The sequence below is a fragment of the Gymnogyps californianus genome, chromosome 8 (assembly GCF_018139145.2).
Source record: "Gymnogyps californianus isolate 813 chromosome 8, ASM1813914v2, whole genome shotgun sequence".
Lineage (NCBI taxonomy): Eukaryota > Metazoa > Chordata > Aves > Accipitriformes > Cathartidae > Gymnogyps > Gymnogyps californianus.
In genome coordinates this window covers 17,480,349-17,497,828 of record NC_059478.1, presented here as the reverse complement: position 1 = coordinate 17,497,828, position 17,480 = coordinate 17,480,349, and the positions used below count along the sequence as shown (strand labels likewise).

At 37.7% G+C, this 17,480-nt stretch overlaps 1 protein-coding gene across 3 annotated transcripts in view; it reads right to left on the bottom strand.

The window, feature by feature from the left end:
• The window catches only part of EVI5 (ecotropic viral integration site 5), an 88,542-nt gene that overhangs the window by 59,656 nt on the left and 11,406 nt on the right, over positions 1-17,480 (bottom strand). For all 3 annotated transcript variants that reach the window (XM_050901215.1, XM_050901216.1, XM_050901217.1), the window contains exons 2-10: positions 14,406-14,635; positions 9,539-9,728; positions 6,224-6,448; positions 5,118-5,192; positions 4,295-4,420; positions 3,350-3,493; positions 2,220-2,309; positions 2,009-2,106; positions 542-602 (exon numbers count right to left, since the gene is read on the bottom strand). In XM_050901215.1, coding sequence (XP_050757172.1) covers positions 542-602; positions 2,009-2,106; positions 2,220-2,309; positions 3,350-3,493; positions 4,295-4,420; positions 5,118-5,192; positions 6,224-6,448; positions 9,539-9,728; positions 14,406-14,635 — 1,239 coding nt within the window. The remainder of the gene's footprint in view (positions 1-541; positions 603-2,008; positions 2,107-2,219; positions 2,310-3,349; positions 3,494-4,294; positions 4,421-5,117; positions 5,193-6,223; positions 6,449-9,538; positions 9,729-14,405; positions 14,636-17,480) is intronic.

Sequence of the window (17,480 nt, the reverse complement as noted above, 5' to 3'; positions counted from 1 at the left end):
AGTAGGTCATGTAGTAAAAGGGAAACAAACTGCACTTGCAGCGTGGTTTTTTTTCCACATTATGTATCAATTGCAGAAGCTCCGAAAGAAAAAGTGACTGCAGACAGAAGACACTCAGTCTTGGGTCCAATGCATAAGAAAAATCAAGATCTCAAAATCAATGATAAACCACTCAAGTGCATGCTGGTAAACTCTGCCTTAACATGTGTCTTACAAACCTCCTGTGTAGGACACCTACATCTGAACCAGCATATTTGGAACCTCTGATAAATGATGCCATTTGTAATCAAGCTTTAGTCAGCAGAAAATAATGAAAACTAGGTACAGCAGGTCTCCAAAGATTTTTCTTTAAATATCCACCAGGAGTCTCAATAATTACACTTATAGTGTCCTTTACGAACAGACATCCCAAATACAAATGCTGAAAGAAAAGATTCTGGGGACCTCAGTTACATGTCCTGCTACATATACAGATCAAATACGTAACCCCACATTTAGGAATTAAACTGATGCATAAATAAATTTGTTGAGGCTCTCTTACTTTAATTTCAACTTGTTCTTCCATTTCTTTTGTCTTTATTGTAGTGTATTCCTTTTCTAACCTAAAAATTAGAAATAGTAAATTATGATTAGAAAAACTGCGGATAACTTACTTGTTGGTGTAATACTTAACAAACAACAGTAGAACAGAGATACAGATTATTGATATTTTCTCTGTTTAAGTGGCCACTTGAAATGCACTCCTGTAAACATTTAGACTGGACATTAAATCTAAACACAAAGACTTCTGTAGATATGAACAGACTCTAAACCAGCACTCTGAAGTGCAGGTGCTTGCTTGTATACATTTACAGTGGCAATGGTTTGGAGCTACTCTCTAACAACCACTCAATGTAATTATACAATAATCAATTCAATAGATTCAGCCAAAAGAAGAGAGAAAGCCTGGAAGCCAGATGCAAAGAGATTTGAGACAAATATCTTAAGCATGTAAAACAATTTTGACCCCTCTCCAGCAACTACAAAATTGTCCCAATTGAAAAAGGTGGCAACAAGAAAAAACAAGGTGAGATAGGCAATGCCTCTACAGAAGGCAACCAAGGAAGTTTAGACTCGGAAGGGCACAATTTTAAACTACATACACTTATATTGGCTTTCAGAGAAAGTGTTTTCCTGAAAGCTTTGTTACCACTTCTGTTTTAGAGAAGACTGCTCTCTCTACAGCATTGATCATAGGCTCTGACAGAAGGATTGGCAAATTCAACTTGAAAGACCCTAGCGCAAGCTGCAGTGCAAGAACAGTGAATGTACAATACATTACAACCAACTGGAGAATCGCTAAACTTAACCCTGGAAAAGCACAATATGTGCAGCTTGGCTTATCAAAACATAATTTACCAAAGGCAGAGAAGAAAAGACATGCAACTAACCTTAAAAAAAAAAAAGTAGTATTATGCTTGGGATTTCAAACTCCAAATGAAAGTTATTTTACAATTATCAACGGTATTACAAAGTTTTATCAATTTATATTTTAAACAGCACTAATCTTGACCATACATGCACTCTTTAGCACTGTGAATACTCTTCCAGCTCCTGAGAACTAAAGTCTTAAGAATTTAGGCCAGATCATGAAGTTTAACCTCCTTTCCCTGCTTCACCCTGAAAAAAACAAACAATACACCCCCCCGCCCCCAACCTGCTTTTTCTATTCAGATCCTGTTTACAGAAGTGCTGTAATTCCCCATAACTTGCAGCTTTCTTCAAAAGCTTTTTAGGTTATTTTTGTAAATGAGATATAGCTTTATTATATTTAAGAAAAATAGCAAATACTGCTTTAGAAGAACTTTCTTGCAGACAGAACTTCAGTTTTAACTGTTTATAGTATAAAACACCAAAAAATTTAAAGATGGAAAATTCAAAATTAAATACTGAATAACTAGTTTTAAAGATAAACAAACAGTAGCTCTTAGCAACATTATAATCTATTTTCTGAAAACGTTATACCTACTTTTTCATCTTTTTTGCATTGTATTTGACTTGGTAAGATGCTTGGATTAATTTGTCTGGACCACTGTCAAACTGATGTGGAATGACCTTTTGAAAGTGCTAAAAGCAATCAGAGCACAAGATTACATATAATTAATAGCTGCAAGGAAATACACACACACACGCACATTACACATCAGACATCTCTTAAAATTATTATAACCTTAATTTACCTGTAACATTCCTTCCATGTCAAGTTGCAGTAATTCTGCTTGGTTCATCTGAAGTACTGCTAAACCTACTCGAAATACTATCTCTAAACCCTGAAAATAGAAGTTAAGAAATATCCAACAATTATTCATGGCATTGTCAACAGTACAGAATGATTCTACTCTTTACTAATGCTGGAAATCTCACCCAGTTTCTCAAACAAGCAAAAGGGCTACTGAAAAGTCTCTCAACAAATTGGTTCTGGGTTTCTTATTTTGTCCCAAGGGCAAGTAGTCCGGCTATTTGTCCTGATGCCAGACCGCCCCCTCTCAGAGAGACTAGTGCTGAGGTAAAAACTCAACTGACAGGTGTTCTCTCTGTCAGCTTTATTAAACATTTTACATATGTTAGTATAAAAACCCCCAGGTACTTCTCAAAAAAGCCATTTTAGTTTCAGACGTGGTACAATGCAGTTAAACTATTTAAACAGATACAAGGGAAAGTCTCACTCATATACACTATCTTGGACATTCTTGAGTGTAAGCTGAAAGGATCCACCTTTGACTTACTATTTTCTAAGAGATGATTGCAGAGAAAGAGCATAAATAGACCATAAGCTTTGGTTTGTTACCAGTTACAACCACACAAAGCTCTAATCCTAAACACAACTTAGGTGTCTTTGTGATAGTGACACTGAATAATTCCATAAATTTCTTCGGTTACTGTTCAGCATCTGGACAATAAAAGATGCCAACACTCCCTCTTCTTGGCCCTCATATCCCCATGGAGCCTTAGCTTTGGTCTGAAAGCAGCATTATTTTCCACCCCAAACTTACTGTAGTAGTGAGAAACTGAGGTCCCTGTTGTATGCGACACCCTATTGCATCGCATCCAGAACTGACAGATTTGGTAACTCTTCAATAGGCTTAGAGTACAAAGTTGCATACAGTATCTACATTCAAAGATTCAGTTGCTCTTCCTTGACAAACTACATACACAGACATCTTCCCCTACAAAATAATCTGATAAGCATAAGGACTAAAAAGCAAGATTATTTGAGATTTGCCCATCATAATGGGATTTATACCACTACCTAAATAACTGCTTGTAACAGCTACTCTTGAAATAGAACATATGAGTATTAAGTAGTTACCTCAGACATAAAGATATCAAATATTCTTGTTGCAATTGGTAGTGGAAAAGTTGTAAGGAATATAGTTAAAAACCATGATGATGCATACATAGAAGTGTGGAAACTCTGAGACTGAAAGTGCACATAAAGCTCTGGAAGATGCTCCTGGAAAAGAAGAGGAAGAAAAAAAAAATATATATGTTAAGCTTCTGCTGGTAGTTTTAGTGTGTCCGTGTTTTTGACAAATTTTGAACAAAGAAAATAATTTATATTTAGTACAGACAGCAGCTTTGTCACACTGGACTAGGAAAGATAGTACTCATCACTATCAAGATCCATGCAACAGAAGTCTCAGTACAGAATGCCCTACAGCACTTCTACCCTGCAAAACGCCTCCTGATCCTAACAGGAAGTCACAAGCTTGTAAATCCCTACGTCACATCTAGAGTGGGCTACAAAAAAAAGAGCTGGAAAGATCTAGGGTATGGCCAGAGACCTATGTCTTACTTGCTACATAACATCCCACCCCGGATCATCATGTTAGGAACTGGATCACAAAACACAAACCTCTTTGTCTCTATCAGCCTGACCAGGAAGAAAGTGTTCTGTGTCCCAAATCTGAACACAATTTTAATTCTACATATGAGGGTATCTCCTAGTTTCCATCTTTTAAAATAGCTATAAATTGACTGTGAAGACATTGACTTTCAGAATGTTCAATCCAGAGACATTCATATGCTTAAACTGTAGCAATACAAATCCTCATGCTTCAGTGTTTAAAGCCAGTCACTGTCTGCCAAAGGTTACAAAAGTAGACCACACAGCCACATGCCTTTACTTCTGAAGTTTGAAACTAGCTACTGTCAAGAGAACAGCCTATTAGTCAGACATGCCTGCTCTTGAACTAATTCCCAAGTTCCTTATTAACAGTTACTGAAGAGAAAGTTTGATCGTTTTTCTACGTACCTGTATCATGCATTCAAACTGGTACATACAAAGGCCCAGTTCAGCCATGCTTGGTTTAAAGAGTTCTCGTAGTCTGTAATCTTGCATTAATTTAACAAACACACAGAATGCCTCTTCTTCTGGCATCTATATTAAAAATTAAAAAAGCACAGTAAAAACTCTGAACAAATGTAAGGATCTATCAGAGTAAGTGCCTGGGAGGGTTTAGGGGTTTGGGGGGGTGTGTGTGTGTGGTGGGGTTTTTTGTTGTTTGAGGGGTTTTTTTTGGTTGTTGTTGGGGTTTTGGGGGGGTTTTTTTGTTTGTTTTTTTAAGAGATTTATAACCAATTACTGTAATGAACTTTTGTATATATTGAATTCTATCAAGTGATTTCTAAACTGAAATGGAGGCCTGCAAGTTTCTTATAACATACCCTACTTTCTCATTAAAAAAAGGCAGTAATACAAAGGCAGCTTTAAGATTATCAGATCAACTCTGAAGTTCCATTTGAACTCTGAGGAGATTCAGTGTAATAGAATTGAAATGAGAAGTTTGTTAATAGTTGAAACAACATTCACCAAAATAGCGTGCAAGTCTGCAATCCTACCTTAGCTCTGAGAAATAAATGTATTCTCCCACTCAAAGATAGTATCTTCTTGGCAAATAGAACCACAGAGAATAAATCTCATTTGATTTGCAGAGTGAACAGCTGCCCTTGACAATTCCATTGTAACAAAATGACAAAGGAAAACTATTACAAAAAAATTCCCAGTAAACCACCATGATATATTACGCATTCTAGCAGGGATTTTAAAGGTTCACATATTTTTAATATCATTTTACCTGCATAAGTAGTAATCCAACTATAAAAGCACTTCCTTGACAGTATCCAACCTCACGATCCACCAAAGAATAAGCCTGGGAAATAAAGTTTTAAGACTCTCAACAATTAAAACCTCATTATCAATAATAAGTAATCATAGTTCATGCTGTTATTTTGCTAATAACTTACTCTTCCTCTCCCAAACCCAGTGAGGACAGACATTCTATTCAGAAGTTTTAGTCAGATATTCTAGTTGCTACCTGCTGCTACAAAGGGGTATGAACTCTGCTCTCTGACAGCCTACAAAGCTAGAACTAAGGCATACCTAAAAAAAATACAGGCAGTTTTCAACTACAGGAATTTGCCAAAAGATAACACAGGCAGCTGGCACACAAACTGCCCAAGGTTACTACTTTTACAGGAGACAGACCAGACAAAGAAACAACAGTTCTTTTCAGAAAAATTATGTGCTGCACTTTTATTTACAGGTGGAGGAAACATGGTGATCTCCATGCACGTTGCATCTTCATTTTAGAGTTATTGAAGTTACTATGATTTGGAAACCTGCCAACTTTTCTGTTGAAACTATGTTGTATGGAAAAGTCTGTCTTTCAAAATTTAAGCTCCAGTACAATGAAGACAAAACAATGCCAACTTAATTTTATGGTGCCATTCTCATTTTGTGCTTGGGCACTGTAACAACTGCACATTAGCTTGTACCTGCCATTTGCTGCTACCACTTGCAGGTTCACAAACACTTGAAAACTGAATGCTATCTTGTCTTGGCCAACATTGTTTACTTTACTTCATGGCACACTTTATTCCATTATACTAGCTGCAGTTAGCATGTGACTTTGTTTTAATGCAAACTTTGTAAGTTTTTTAAATCTCTTCTGAAGTAAAACCATTAACAATAGGAATACCATATTTAAAAGCTATCTTTGAAACTGGAATGTAATTTGTTAAACCATTCCAGTGTCAAGTAGAGTAAGTTTAAAAAAAAAAAAAACAACCAACTTAAACACATGAAACTGATGCAAGTTCGCTATATACAAGGGAAATTATTTTCCTAACTTTTGTGCACGTTCTTGCCAATGTATTTTCAAGGGCTGAAATACTGACTTACCTTCATTACATTGAACAAGACCTCCTGTCCAAGGCTGTCTTTTTCTTTAAAAAAGTCATGTTCAGGGTATGTTCTAGCAATGTCCCTTCTTATTAATTTCTCACAAGGAGATGTCATTTTCAAAAGCTCTGAATACTGATCCTTAATTGGCATGCTTTGAGCACTGCATAAAAGTTGCCAAACAATTGCTCTGAAATGATGAGGTATCCCTTTTCGAACAAGCTCCTAAAGCACAAAAAAAAGGACACAAATTCATTTGTATTTCCTGAAAAGATAAACACAAGCCTAAAGAAGAAAACACTTCAACAAATTAAGTTCCTCACAACTTCAGAAAATGTTTACATCATGTCACAAACCAATCATACAGTTTATAATGTGTAAACCTCAATTTTAGTGCAATAGTTTGTTAGCTAACAAAAGTAAGGAGACTCTGAATCATTTTTAGTGGCTAAATTAGCTAATGAAAGTAGTCCCCTATTCATAGTAAGCTACTTGAAAAACTGAATATCCAAGTAGTTTTAAATAAGAACTCCCATTAGCCAGAATTTAATAGTTATTTTTATATTTCACAAAAGATGACTGAAGATAATACCCTTAATTATATTTGTAGTGATTGAGATATAAGAAATCACCAATTAAAGATTACTTCCAAGACAGGTAAATGATAAAAAGTGGAACTAACTGTAGCACAGCCAACTGCAACAAAAAAATTGCACAGTACTACTATCAGAAGTCATGTGACAAACTTGATAAGTTGTGTCTAATTTCTCTGGTGTGCCAGTATTTCCAAGTTCTCTTTTAAGAAAGTATTTAAATGTAGTTTCAGACGCTGGACCAAGAAAACATTAAGTTGATATCTACTGAATTAACTAAGGTTACTTTATCTTCCCTGAAAAAAAAAAAAAAAAATCAGCTTGGTATTATACAATTCAAACCTTCCCAGATCGATAGATCTAAGAACCTGATACTTGTCTTTTCAGAAAGCACAAGCAGAAAGTAGTCTTGTTGCTTGATCTGAAAACTGAGAAAAAAGTGTGACTGAGGAAGTTTACAGACTGTCTTAGTGGTACTTTCTGCAACTACGATCAGTCTGACCTAGAAGGCTGTCTCTTCAAGACAAGAGAGTTTCTTTAATAATTTTTTGTACCTTAAGAACTGTTACCAAGTATTCTGTCTCCTAAAGGATAGTTTCTTTCACTAGTATTTATTCTGAAGCCAGAGTAAACTCCTGTTCTGCAAAGCTTCCTCTTTTTCCTGTTTGTTCCAAATATTTCTCCTACTTCTCCAATCATTAAGATTTATCACTGTTGAATTAGAGACTCTTGCTTTCAAGTTTTGTTTTTGTTAAGCATGAACTCCACTGCAGGATTTTTGCATCACTGACCTCAATTTTCTAATATCCCCAAGATCTCCAGCCTTCTTCAGAACCATCCTAGTAATACCACTCCAACTATTTGTCCCGTCTACGACACAACTACGACACCCTATGTTATTTCCTAAAAGATTTCCAACTCCAAGACAACAACCCTAACACATCAGCTTTCCACATCTGTCTCTAGCTATCCTTTGTCAGCAACGCACTATCAGATTGCAGATCAGTCATCTAAAGCCTCAAGGGCTAGTAATAACGAAGAATTAGCAAGTGGTTCCGTGCTGTAAGTTGCCATGCACCTGCTTGACAGAATAACAGGGTTAATCCCTCCAACATTTCTAAAGGAAGAGCAGGAAAACACACCTACTAAGCAGCACTAAAATGATGCCATCCTACACAGCATTATGCACACTGAAAAGCAGGACTGCAGTCATCTTTCAGAATCCCTCCATGAACAGGAAGCGAGTTCTGAAGTGGATCAAGAGATGTAAGGATGGAACACATCACCTCTGCAGAAAGGTATATACATCTATGTCTAAAACTTAAAAAAAAAAAAAAAAAAAACTTACCAGTTATCTAATAACTTAAGACGAGCTTTTACAGCCAAGACAAAGATACCTATGCTGCTAAAGTCATACCTACTGGCACAATCAGGAAATAGGTATGGATGTTCTGGTATTCCACCGTAAATGCAGAATGACACAGTTTAGGCTGACTTTCCACAAACAAAACAAAAACAAAAACAGAATACTGAGAATTATTTAACCAGCAAAGGAAAACCCACTAGCAATAATTAAATATTTACTGAAAGTTAGTCAAATACTCCCCAAATTCTACTTGGCCAGCTGTGATAAGTGATACTTGCGACACTTTAAAATGTTCAAATGCAGGCAGTTCAAATGACTTCTACCCAGCCAGACCTACTTATTACCATCTCACTTCTCCTTTCTCTTGCCAGGTTCACGTGGCCTTCTTTTCACGGCCTTTTGGGAACACCTTTCCAGAAACTGTTTTCCCTGTGCAAGCAGGCAGGCTTGAATTCATTTTCTTCCCTTGTTTCCTCTCTCAAGTCATGTTCTCTCTTCACAACTGCTTCCCATAAAAGATACTTTACTTTAGCCCATTGTTCTGCCTTCCCACAACCTATTCATACACACACATTTCAAACTGCTCAAAAGACCTTGAAATTTGTATTCTGCACATAAAGCTACAGACTAGAGCCAATAAAGAACCAAAGCAGAACAGACTTGCCCACAAACAAAAAATCCCATGCTGCCGTACTCGCTGCCTCTGAAACATGGATCTGTTCAAATGCCCTAGATGCTTTTTCATTTGAATTTAAAGTGTAATTGATTTCCACTTCTGTACGTGCCCACTACTAACCCAGACTGGACACACACTGGTCAAAGTTTGTCCGATCCACTCGGAATTTAGAAACTATGTGTTCTTCTGCTTAAGGTCATCCCTGGGGTCAACACACTTGGCATGCACAAAAACCTAAACTCATCAGAGCCTCATACAGTAGAATTATCAGCTCTTCTAATAAGAATGCTTAAAAAGATGGCTGCTCAGTGGGAAAATAATCATAGCATCCAGCTATCAGATGCCCTTAAGTGGGCTTTCAGTAATTCCATTGTGGAAACATGAAGCAAATCTTCCCTATATTCATAGGAATCTCTCATTAGAGGTAGACTGGAAGCTTTAATATTCAAGATATAGTAAATGCATCTAGTTTTCAGTAAGAGACATTTGCTGGGCAAAACTGTTACCAAAGTCTGCTAACAGTTACACAGGAAGCACTAAGGCTTAGGGATGGAACAGATTCAACTGGAAGCTTCTATTACATATTTTATTTAAAAAAAAATAAGACCAACAGGAAGATAAACCAGTATCACTTATATGACATTACAAATATATTCTAAAAAATAGTGTCCAACTACTACCTTAACTTGCTTTTCTTTCTTTTTCCGTACATCTTCCCATTCATTCACAATCCTCCCCCACAGGATCCATGAGTCTTCTTCAAGATGGCTGAGATTGCTAGAAGCTGATGAACTAGATACAAGAGAAGATCCACTATTTCTTCTTGACCCATTTACTGATCGCAAGGATTTGCTATCTGTTTCCAAGAGTCTGCAAAGAAAGCACACAAAAACCAAATTCAAGTTCTTCTAATCACAGGACCACGCTATTAATTGTTTGTTTAGAAGTCAATTCTTCCAACCTCTTTACAAAGAATGCACCTAAAGGTTCAGTGGAACAGTTTTTCCAACATCTATTTGTACTGAATTTGAAAAGAAGAACTGGTCACTGTCACTGTTTCTTCTTTAGATCTCAAGTAATTCTGCAGACAGAAGAACAGCTCACAGTGCAGCATTTTAAGAAACAGATAAAAATATCACATTGTGCATCAACAACACTAAGATTTTAATACAAGCGTTTTGTGGTTTCACAAACTAGATCTTAATACATAAAGATAGTAAATGAGAGAAAGTACAGAAGCACTGCAAGTCCAACTCTTTTACACATTCATCAACTGGAGATTAACGGCCCTACAGGGAAGATGCGCAAGTTTTGTTTTGAGGCATAAGTACCGGCAAGAGGGCTTTGATTTTACTAGCAACAAAACCCCACAGCTGTTGTGCATTAGGCTGACACAGAGAACATAAGGAAGTTAAATATCCTCAGTGACAGTGTCACATGTCAGAGTACTGCAAGAGACAGTAATTTTAAAGAAAAGACACAAAAATTAGCCTCCTAAAAGTCTACCTGATTACACTTCTTTTTTTTAATTGACAGTGTAAATACAGACAGAATATTTAAAACCTGGAGCAATTTTAAACCACCTGACATTTGCTGACAACTGTTCACAAATCAACATGGTGTTTTACAATGCATGGGTGTCGTGGTTTAGCCCCAGCCGGCAACTAAGCACCACGCAGCTGCTCGCTCACTCCCCCCACCCAGTGGGATGGGGGAGAGAGTAGGAAAAAACCCTCATGGGTTGAGATAAAGACAGTTTAATAGGACAGAAAGGAAGGAAAAATAATTATAATAATAATATGACAACAATAAAAGAATTAGACTATACAAAACAAGTGACACACAACACAATTACTTACCACTCGCCAACCAATGCCCAGTTAGTTCCCAAGTCACAATCCGCCCCTCCCAGCCAACTCCCCCCAGTTTATATACTGGGCATGACACCATATGGTATGGAATATCCCTTTGGCCAGTCTGGGTCAGCTGTCCTGGCTGTGCCCCCTCTCAACTTCTTGTGCCCCTCCAGGCTTCTTGCTGGTTGGGCATGAGAAGCTGAAAAATCCTTGACTTAGTATAAACGCTACTTAGCAACAGCTGAAAACATCAGTGTGTTATCAACATCATTCTCACACTAAATCCAAAACATAACACTATACCAGCTACTAGGAAGAAAATTAACTCTATCCTAGCTGAAACCAGGATAATGGGAAAAGTCTCAGACCTAAAGAATGAGGACCAGACAACAAAAGTGGTTAGTATAGCTAATGAATGTGTAAGTAAAGCGTGGAGTTCAGACATGAGAACTTCTGGGGTTATCAGGCAGCAAGGTATACAAAAAGATGTGCCAAGTGCTAGACAAGCTGCTGAAGAGACTTCCCTGTTAGCTGGTTGCTACGGGCATCGATTTCGCAAGGAACTGGGGATTCTGGGCAAGAAGGTGTGCTTTGTTTATCCTCAACTAATATTGAGCCCCACAAGCAGGTGGAAATTTTTTAGACCACATGTTAGGTAAGAGCAAGAATTCAGACTAACTTGAAAAAGTGTTTTGCTATATCAAAAGTTCCATTTGTACTTTAACTTCCAAGAATTCCAATGTCTGTAAATCAGAGTGATCTGGCTGAAGAATTTCTCAATGCACCTGCACAAAAGCCAACCTCCTCCAGCATTTCAGCAAGCTCAGGTTTTAGATATTTAATAAATTATAACCTGAGTTATATTGTACCTGAGATTGTACGCAAATCTCAGCATACCTACAATTTTTAAGCTCTCTGCTACGATAGAGATATTTATACTAGCTTTCCCTGTTCCCAGCTTTCACCTACTGGTGTTTATGGAAGTTAGGGAAAAAAGTAGTTTAATTAATGAAGACAACAAGTACAGTCTCTGCAGTAGTATTTTGTTTGGAAAAGAGTTAAATAGTAATGCCGGGGGGGGGGGGGGGGGGGGGGCGGAAATCAAGCTTTTCCAAGATCAATTTTAATTTAGTCCATATTAATGGAATGCAGAAAATCTTGTTTTGAGGAAAAAATTTAAAAAAAATTACATTTTTAACGTTTAGAAACCTGGCCTATACCGACCCATAACGAAAATATACAGTTTGGAACTCCTCCTCTCAATCTGAGACAGTGCCTAAAGATCAAACTCAAAGTAATCACAGAGGAAAAACAAACACAGAATAAACATTATGATTATAAAAACAAGGTTCTAACTAGTCACTTGTGGTTTTCACAGCTTTCTACAGAAGTTATGCTAAGTTTCTGTAATTTGACCTTACCTGGATAAACTCATAGTCCTTAGATTTGAAAATGGGAAGTTCTTTTTACAGTAAGTAGCGAGTTCTGTGGCATTTAGTCACTGTTTTCTTTCACCTAAAACTTCATAAATGATTTACTAAGGCCAAACAGCTCCACCAGGACTCTGGACCGAGCTACCTCATTATTCTGAGGGGACTTTCAGTATAATTGGATTGCAGAATGCTACAAGACGTAGCTTGATACAATTTGAGTTCTTTCCATTTCTAGCTGTTTAATTAATTCATACTCTCCTTACTGACATAAAAGCCAACAATGAAGAGGAAACCTTTAAAAATATCCATCCCCAGCAATTCTTCCAGCAAGCAGAAACAAGAACCCTGTGTTCAGAGTACAATTCCGTGTCAACAAAGTGCCACTGTGCTAAAATGCAGATTCAAACTGTTCTGAAACTACAGTGCACCCAGTGTAAGAGCATCAAATTTCTGTATTAAAGTGTAGTATCTCAAGAGAAAAGGTACACTTGATAGGATAGCCTCTAGTTAGAATTCACACACAAGACTAATGTGGGATTGAACAACAGGTCTGGCTAAAATTAAATAAAACCAGACAAGATTTGCTAGCTTACCTACTAAATGAAGAAAGCTGACTTGAAAAAGAAAGCCTAGCAAGCCCAAGCTCACATTCTTCTTTCAACAAGCAAGCCAGTCTAACTGCAGGGCTTAATGAGATGACTCTAAATGTAAAGACATTACGCTCCAACACTGATAAGCAGTCCAAAGAACAAGTATTACTGCTTTTCAAATAACAGTTAGTCACTTAGAGTGGAATGCCTCAGATTAAATGCAAATTAGCTTTCTTAAAAGCACTCTAACTCACTTTTTTTCTTCTTTTGATAAACTTTCATTTGCATAGCAAAAATTACATACAGTTCACCTTCAAAGGAGAGACAATCTCATAAACCACAAGGAGAGGATGAGGTGGTTCTAGAAGCTGCCTTCCATTCTCGATCAATAACTAGACAGATATAAAAAATTCCCTGTAAGTTGTATTGCTATTAGGCTGCAGAATATGAACATGAGAGAAGACATGCCAGGTGACACAATGGCATTAGCCTCTCCTCCTCCCAGTTACTCTCTTCCTGTACTGAAAAGTTACTACCCTCATAACTGAATCAGCAGAGTAAAAAAAAAAAAAAAAAAAACCACACCAAAACACCACCACGGAGTACCTCAACTGCCTCAGTGCAAAGTCCAGCATGCTAGCAGGAGCTGCAACAGAAGCTAGCTTGAGCTAAACTATCAAACTCTGCACTTCACTACAGCACAAGGGATAGCAATCTTCAGCAGGTATCAAAGCCCTGCAGCTATCGGCCAAGTCTAAAACCTATCTGGAGCTCAAGTTCTCCTTTACAGTCAACCTCTCATGAACTACTGAAACGTGCTTGTCAAATATAACCAAATTTTGCAAGAGGCCAGATGACTTAAAAGTCCTGCCTCGAAAGTGCAAATAAGTATGGGTTCTGGAAATTCAGCATTAAGAAGGCATACAGTCCAATTTTACTTCTTGGCAAGATTGCCAATTTGCAATCACTGTGCACATCAAGAGCAACTGATCCAACTAAAAGTTGCATCTTGAACTTTAGATGGTGCAGATAAAAATAGACTCATGGAAAGGCTGCCAAGAAAACGGTTGCTTACTATACAAAAAAAAAAAGCCAGGATGAAGAGAAAGGACTGATTAGGAATTTACTTTTCATGAAATTAAGACATTATGCATCTGCCACCATTAGCGTAACAGCAGGAAGATGGCTGAACACTGCTCTATCTCTAAACATAGCGGGTTATATAGTGGAAAGCAAGAACTGGGTAAAAATGGAAAAAATAGAGAAAATGGAATTCAGAAATCTTTAAGATTTCAAAAAGCTAATAGAAATTATAGTTTTGATCTAAGAAGGTGAGGAGGTTACATGAAAGTCTCATCCTTGAGATACTCTATTTTAAATTGGATACTGAAAATCACATGGCTCCAGTGTAATTTCTTAGGATTGGAGGCAGCTATAAACACTCCTGTAAAACCAGGAGAGAAACACACCTTTTAGAGTTCCACAAAAACAGAACTTGTAAAAACACAGCACAAGAACAGAAGTTCTTAAACCCTGGGGCCTTGAAATTGAAATGTTGTGCCATGAAGTTTTACCTAACCCCCCTTTAACAGCCTCTATGCTGAAACTGCAATAAACCAGTTTTAGTCTCATTACTATACTTCAAAGACCAAAAAGTTTTCCATTCACCTGTTCTGTTCCTCAAGTTTAGCGAGTAATTCTAAGTCGTCTGGACTCAGCTGTGTTGGTGAGGATGGTGATAACGCAGGTGTAGACAGAGTGGTAGAGGAGGATGTAGTGTGTAATGAGGCAGATGGACTTGCCACCTGACTGGCCATTTGACTGACGGTGTGCGATACAGTGTTCTTCACCCATGAGAGAGTAGAGCTCAGCTTTCCTGCAACCTTGTCTGTCGCCACCTGTGATGACAAAAAGAAGAGGATGCAATAGTTGTCTTTTTTTAAAATACCTTTTTTCAGTAAGCCTGCTGCACTGAACAAAGGAAAAAATACACAATATGCACAAAGTGACATTGAGATTATTTATTTCTCCAGAACACCCAAGGCTGTCAGAAGCAACACAAGCATCAACAGCAATACAATATTATAGAAGTAACATGCAAGTATGCTGCTAATCCACAAAGATTCGGAGGAATTCCTGACGTATACTCACAGAGCTCATTTCTGCAGTACAGAAATACCATAGGATCCAAGATCAGCTCAGACTTCCCATTACAAAAAGAAATAGAAATAAAAGCTTGTTTTAAAACATCTTGATAAACTAATAATGGCACAGAAACCGTAGAAAAATAGATACAGAAACAGTCAACTACTTTACTGATGGACACTGGAGCAGTACAAGGATACCAGTGTAAACTCTCCAGACCACCCACTGCTCACCTTCATTAATCCCTACAGTGGCAGGACAGAGGAGGCGGGACACCACATTTCTGATCTTCACCAAAGCAAAAGATCCTCTAGCATCCGCCAGTGTGCAGAAAACAGTCACAAAGAATTTACGCCCATGAATCTACAACAGCTCCTGAATGTCTTACATTAAGCCCTCATGCTGGCAGCTCTTCTCCTTCCTCACTTTCTCCTCAGGTCACCCCTACACCAAGCGTCCTTGACCCCTGAGCCCGCTGCCAGCACCTGGACAAGCCCGGGGTTTGAGAGGAGTCCCGGAGGAAAAGCGAGAGGTGCTACTAGAGCAGAAGGGAGCTCCGAGCAGACAGTCGGGGAAACTGCAGGTTTCCCTGCAGGAATGAGGCGGTTAACTGGGGCTGACCATAATCTGCTGCTACTTCTTGACCAGTGTTACAGGGTAATGCAGCCTAACAGATTCACTGATCTCTAGAGAAGAAAGAACAGCAGCCCCTGGAGGTATTTTCTAAGGAACCCCTCACTAGAGCTTCCTTCAGCAACTGACAATGTAAGAGGCTTTGACCTACAGTGATTCACAACAGAGTTCAATTCTTCCCTGGCCCAACTTAGAGAAAACCTAGATGCACCTTAAAGGAAGGGCTAGCTGCCTAGCAAAAGGTTAAAGCTTTTCAAAACCAAGGTTGAAGAGGAACTTCCTTTGAAGTGGTGCTGCTGGCAACTATTTATTTTGACTTTTGCTGACTTCCTCAAAACACTGAATTGCTCAATGGTTGTCACAAACAATTCTGCAGTACAGGCTATACAATAATTGCTAAGATACTAAAGACACTTGAGCTACAGGAAAAAATCCCTTCCCAAGATCCTCTAAGAGAATCTAATTAAAGCAGAATTTCAACTGGAAAAAGTAACTCCATCTCAGCACACTGTGCATTTATGTGAAGCACAGTATATAGACTGACTGGTTGCTAAAGCAGAAGCTTTTCTTTAGATACAAAGCTACAATGAACTTTTTTGTGAATCAAATCCAGCAGTATTTTATTTTCACATCATATCGAAAGGAAGACACACTGAATGCCTTCAGAAAACAAGAGGAACACTACAGGCCAAACACAGAATGGTGGCAGTCAATCTCCCACTTCCTCTCCACCAGCAACATGACACTTACGAGCTCTCCTAGAGGACTGCGAAGAAGTTTCCAATTTTCACATGCTTACCATTCATTCTGGAAACAGTAACAGATTTTGCTAGAAATCTTCAGATGCAGGGATACAAACCACAGCTGGGAACAGTAAGGTCCCAAGGTAAGCATCAGAAAGGTTCCAGTTGGTTCTTATTTCACTGCTGGACAGGAAAGCTCAGGTATATCAATGTGTTTTAAAAAAAAAAAAAAAAACACAAACACACAACACATGATCTTTTAAAGATAATCTTTGAAAAATCCCTTCCAATACTAGCATTTGACACCATCTTTTATACAAGAAAGGAATAAAAATTGCTAGAGGTTTCAAAATCTTAAGTTTAATACTCAATTGCAATAATATTTCACTCAGTCAATATCCTTTATTCTCTATTGCTATGAAAGGATAAATTGTTGCTGTTTCACTTTGAATAAAATAGCATTATGATAAAGGTAACTCATACATCTCACTTAGAACTGGTTATCTTCTCAAAGGCATTAAACTGCTTAAAATATGACAAATAATGCAACTATTCCAAAAATAAATGCTGGTAGAAACAGGGCCAATCTTAACAACACAGCAAACATGACTGCCATATGCAGCAGGTTTTAAGAGTCACCCATTCTAAGAATTTTACTTATAAATACTAGAAAAGCAGTGATTTTGAGTAATACCCTATGTGACAGAAACAGGAAGAGAAAGTATACAATCAGTTTTTATCTCTTTACAAAGTAAAGTAACTAGGAAGACTTAACGTGAAAAAGTAAAACGAAGCTGAGTGGCTTATACATTATGAGGCTCATACTCCACGTTAAGATAGCTGAAGCAGGGGGTGGGGTGGGGGACGGAAATCAAGAATCTTACTAACATTCATTCACCAACACATCACTAGGCATTAAAAAATTAACGCAAAGGTTTGTAGAAACCAATTATGTGAAGAACACTAAGAAAAAGTGTGGTCAAGAAAACCATGTGAAACAGCAGTTAAATCAGAGCAACGGGTCTAACAATACTACTGTTTCTAAAAGCAGCTCAGAGTTTCATTAGAATGTATTCAGAGAATTAGTACCCCCAAAATATTCCTAGTCAACTATCTGAAAGCACTAACACATATAGCAAGTAAAATGCACAGCTGCAAAAAGCAAATGTTTGAAGATCAAAAGGCTCACAGTGAAGTTTGTATCAAAAACACACGAAGAATT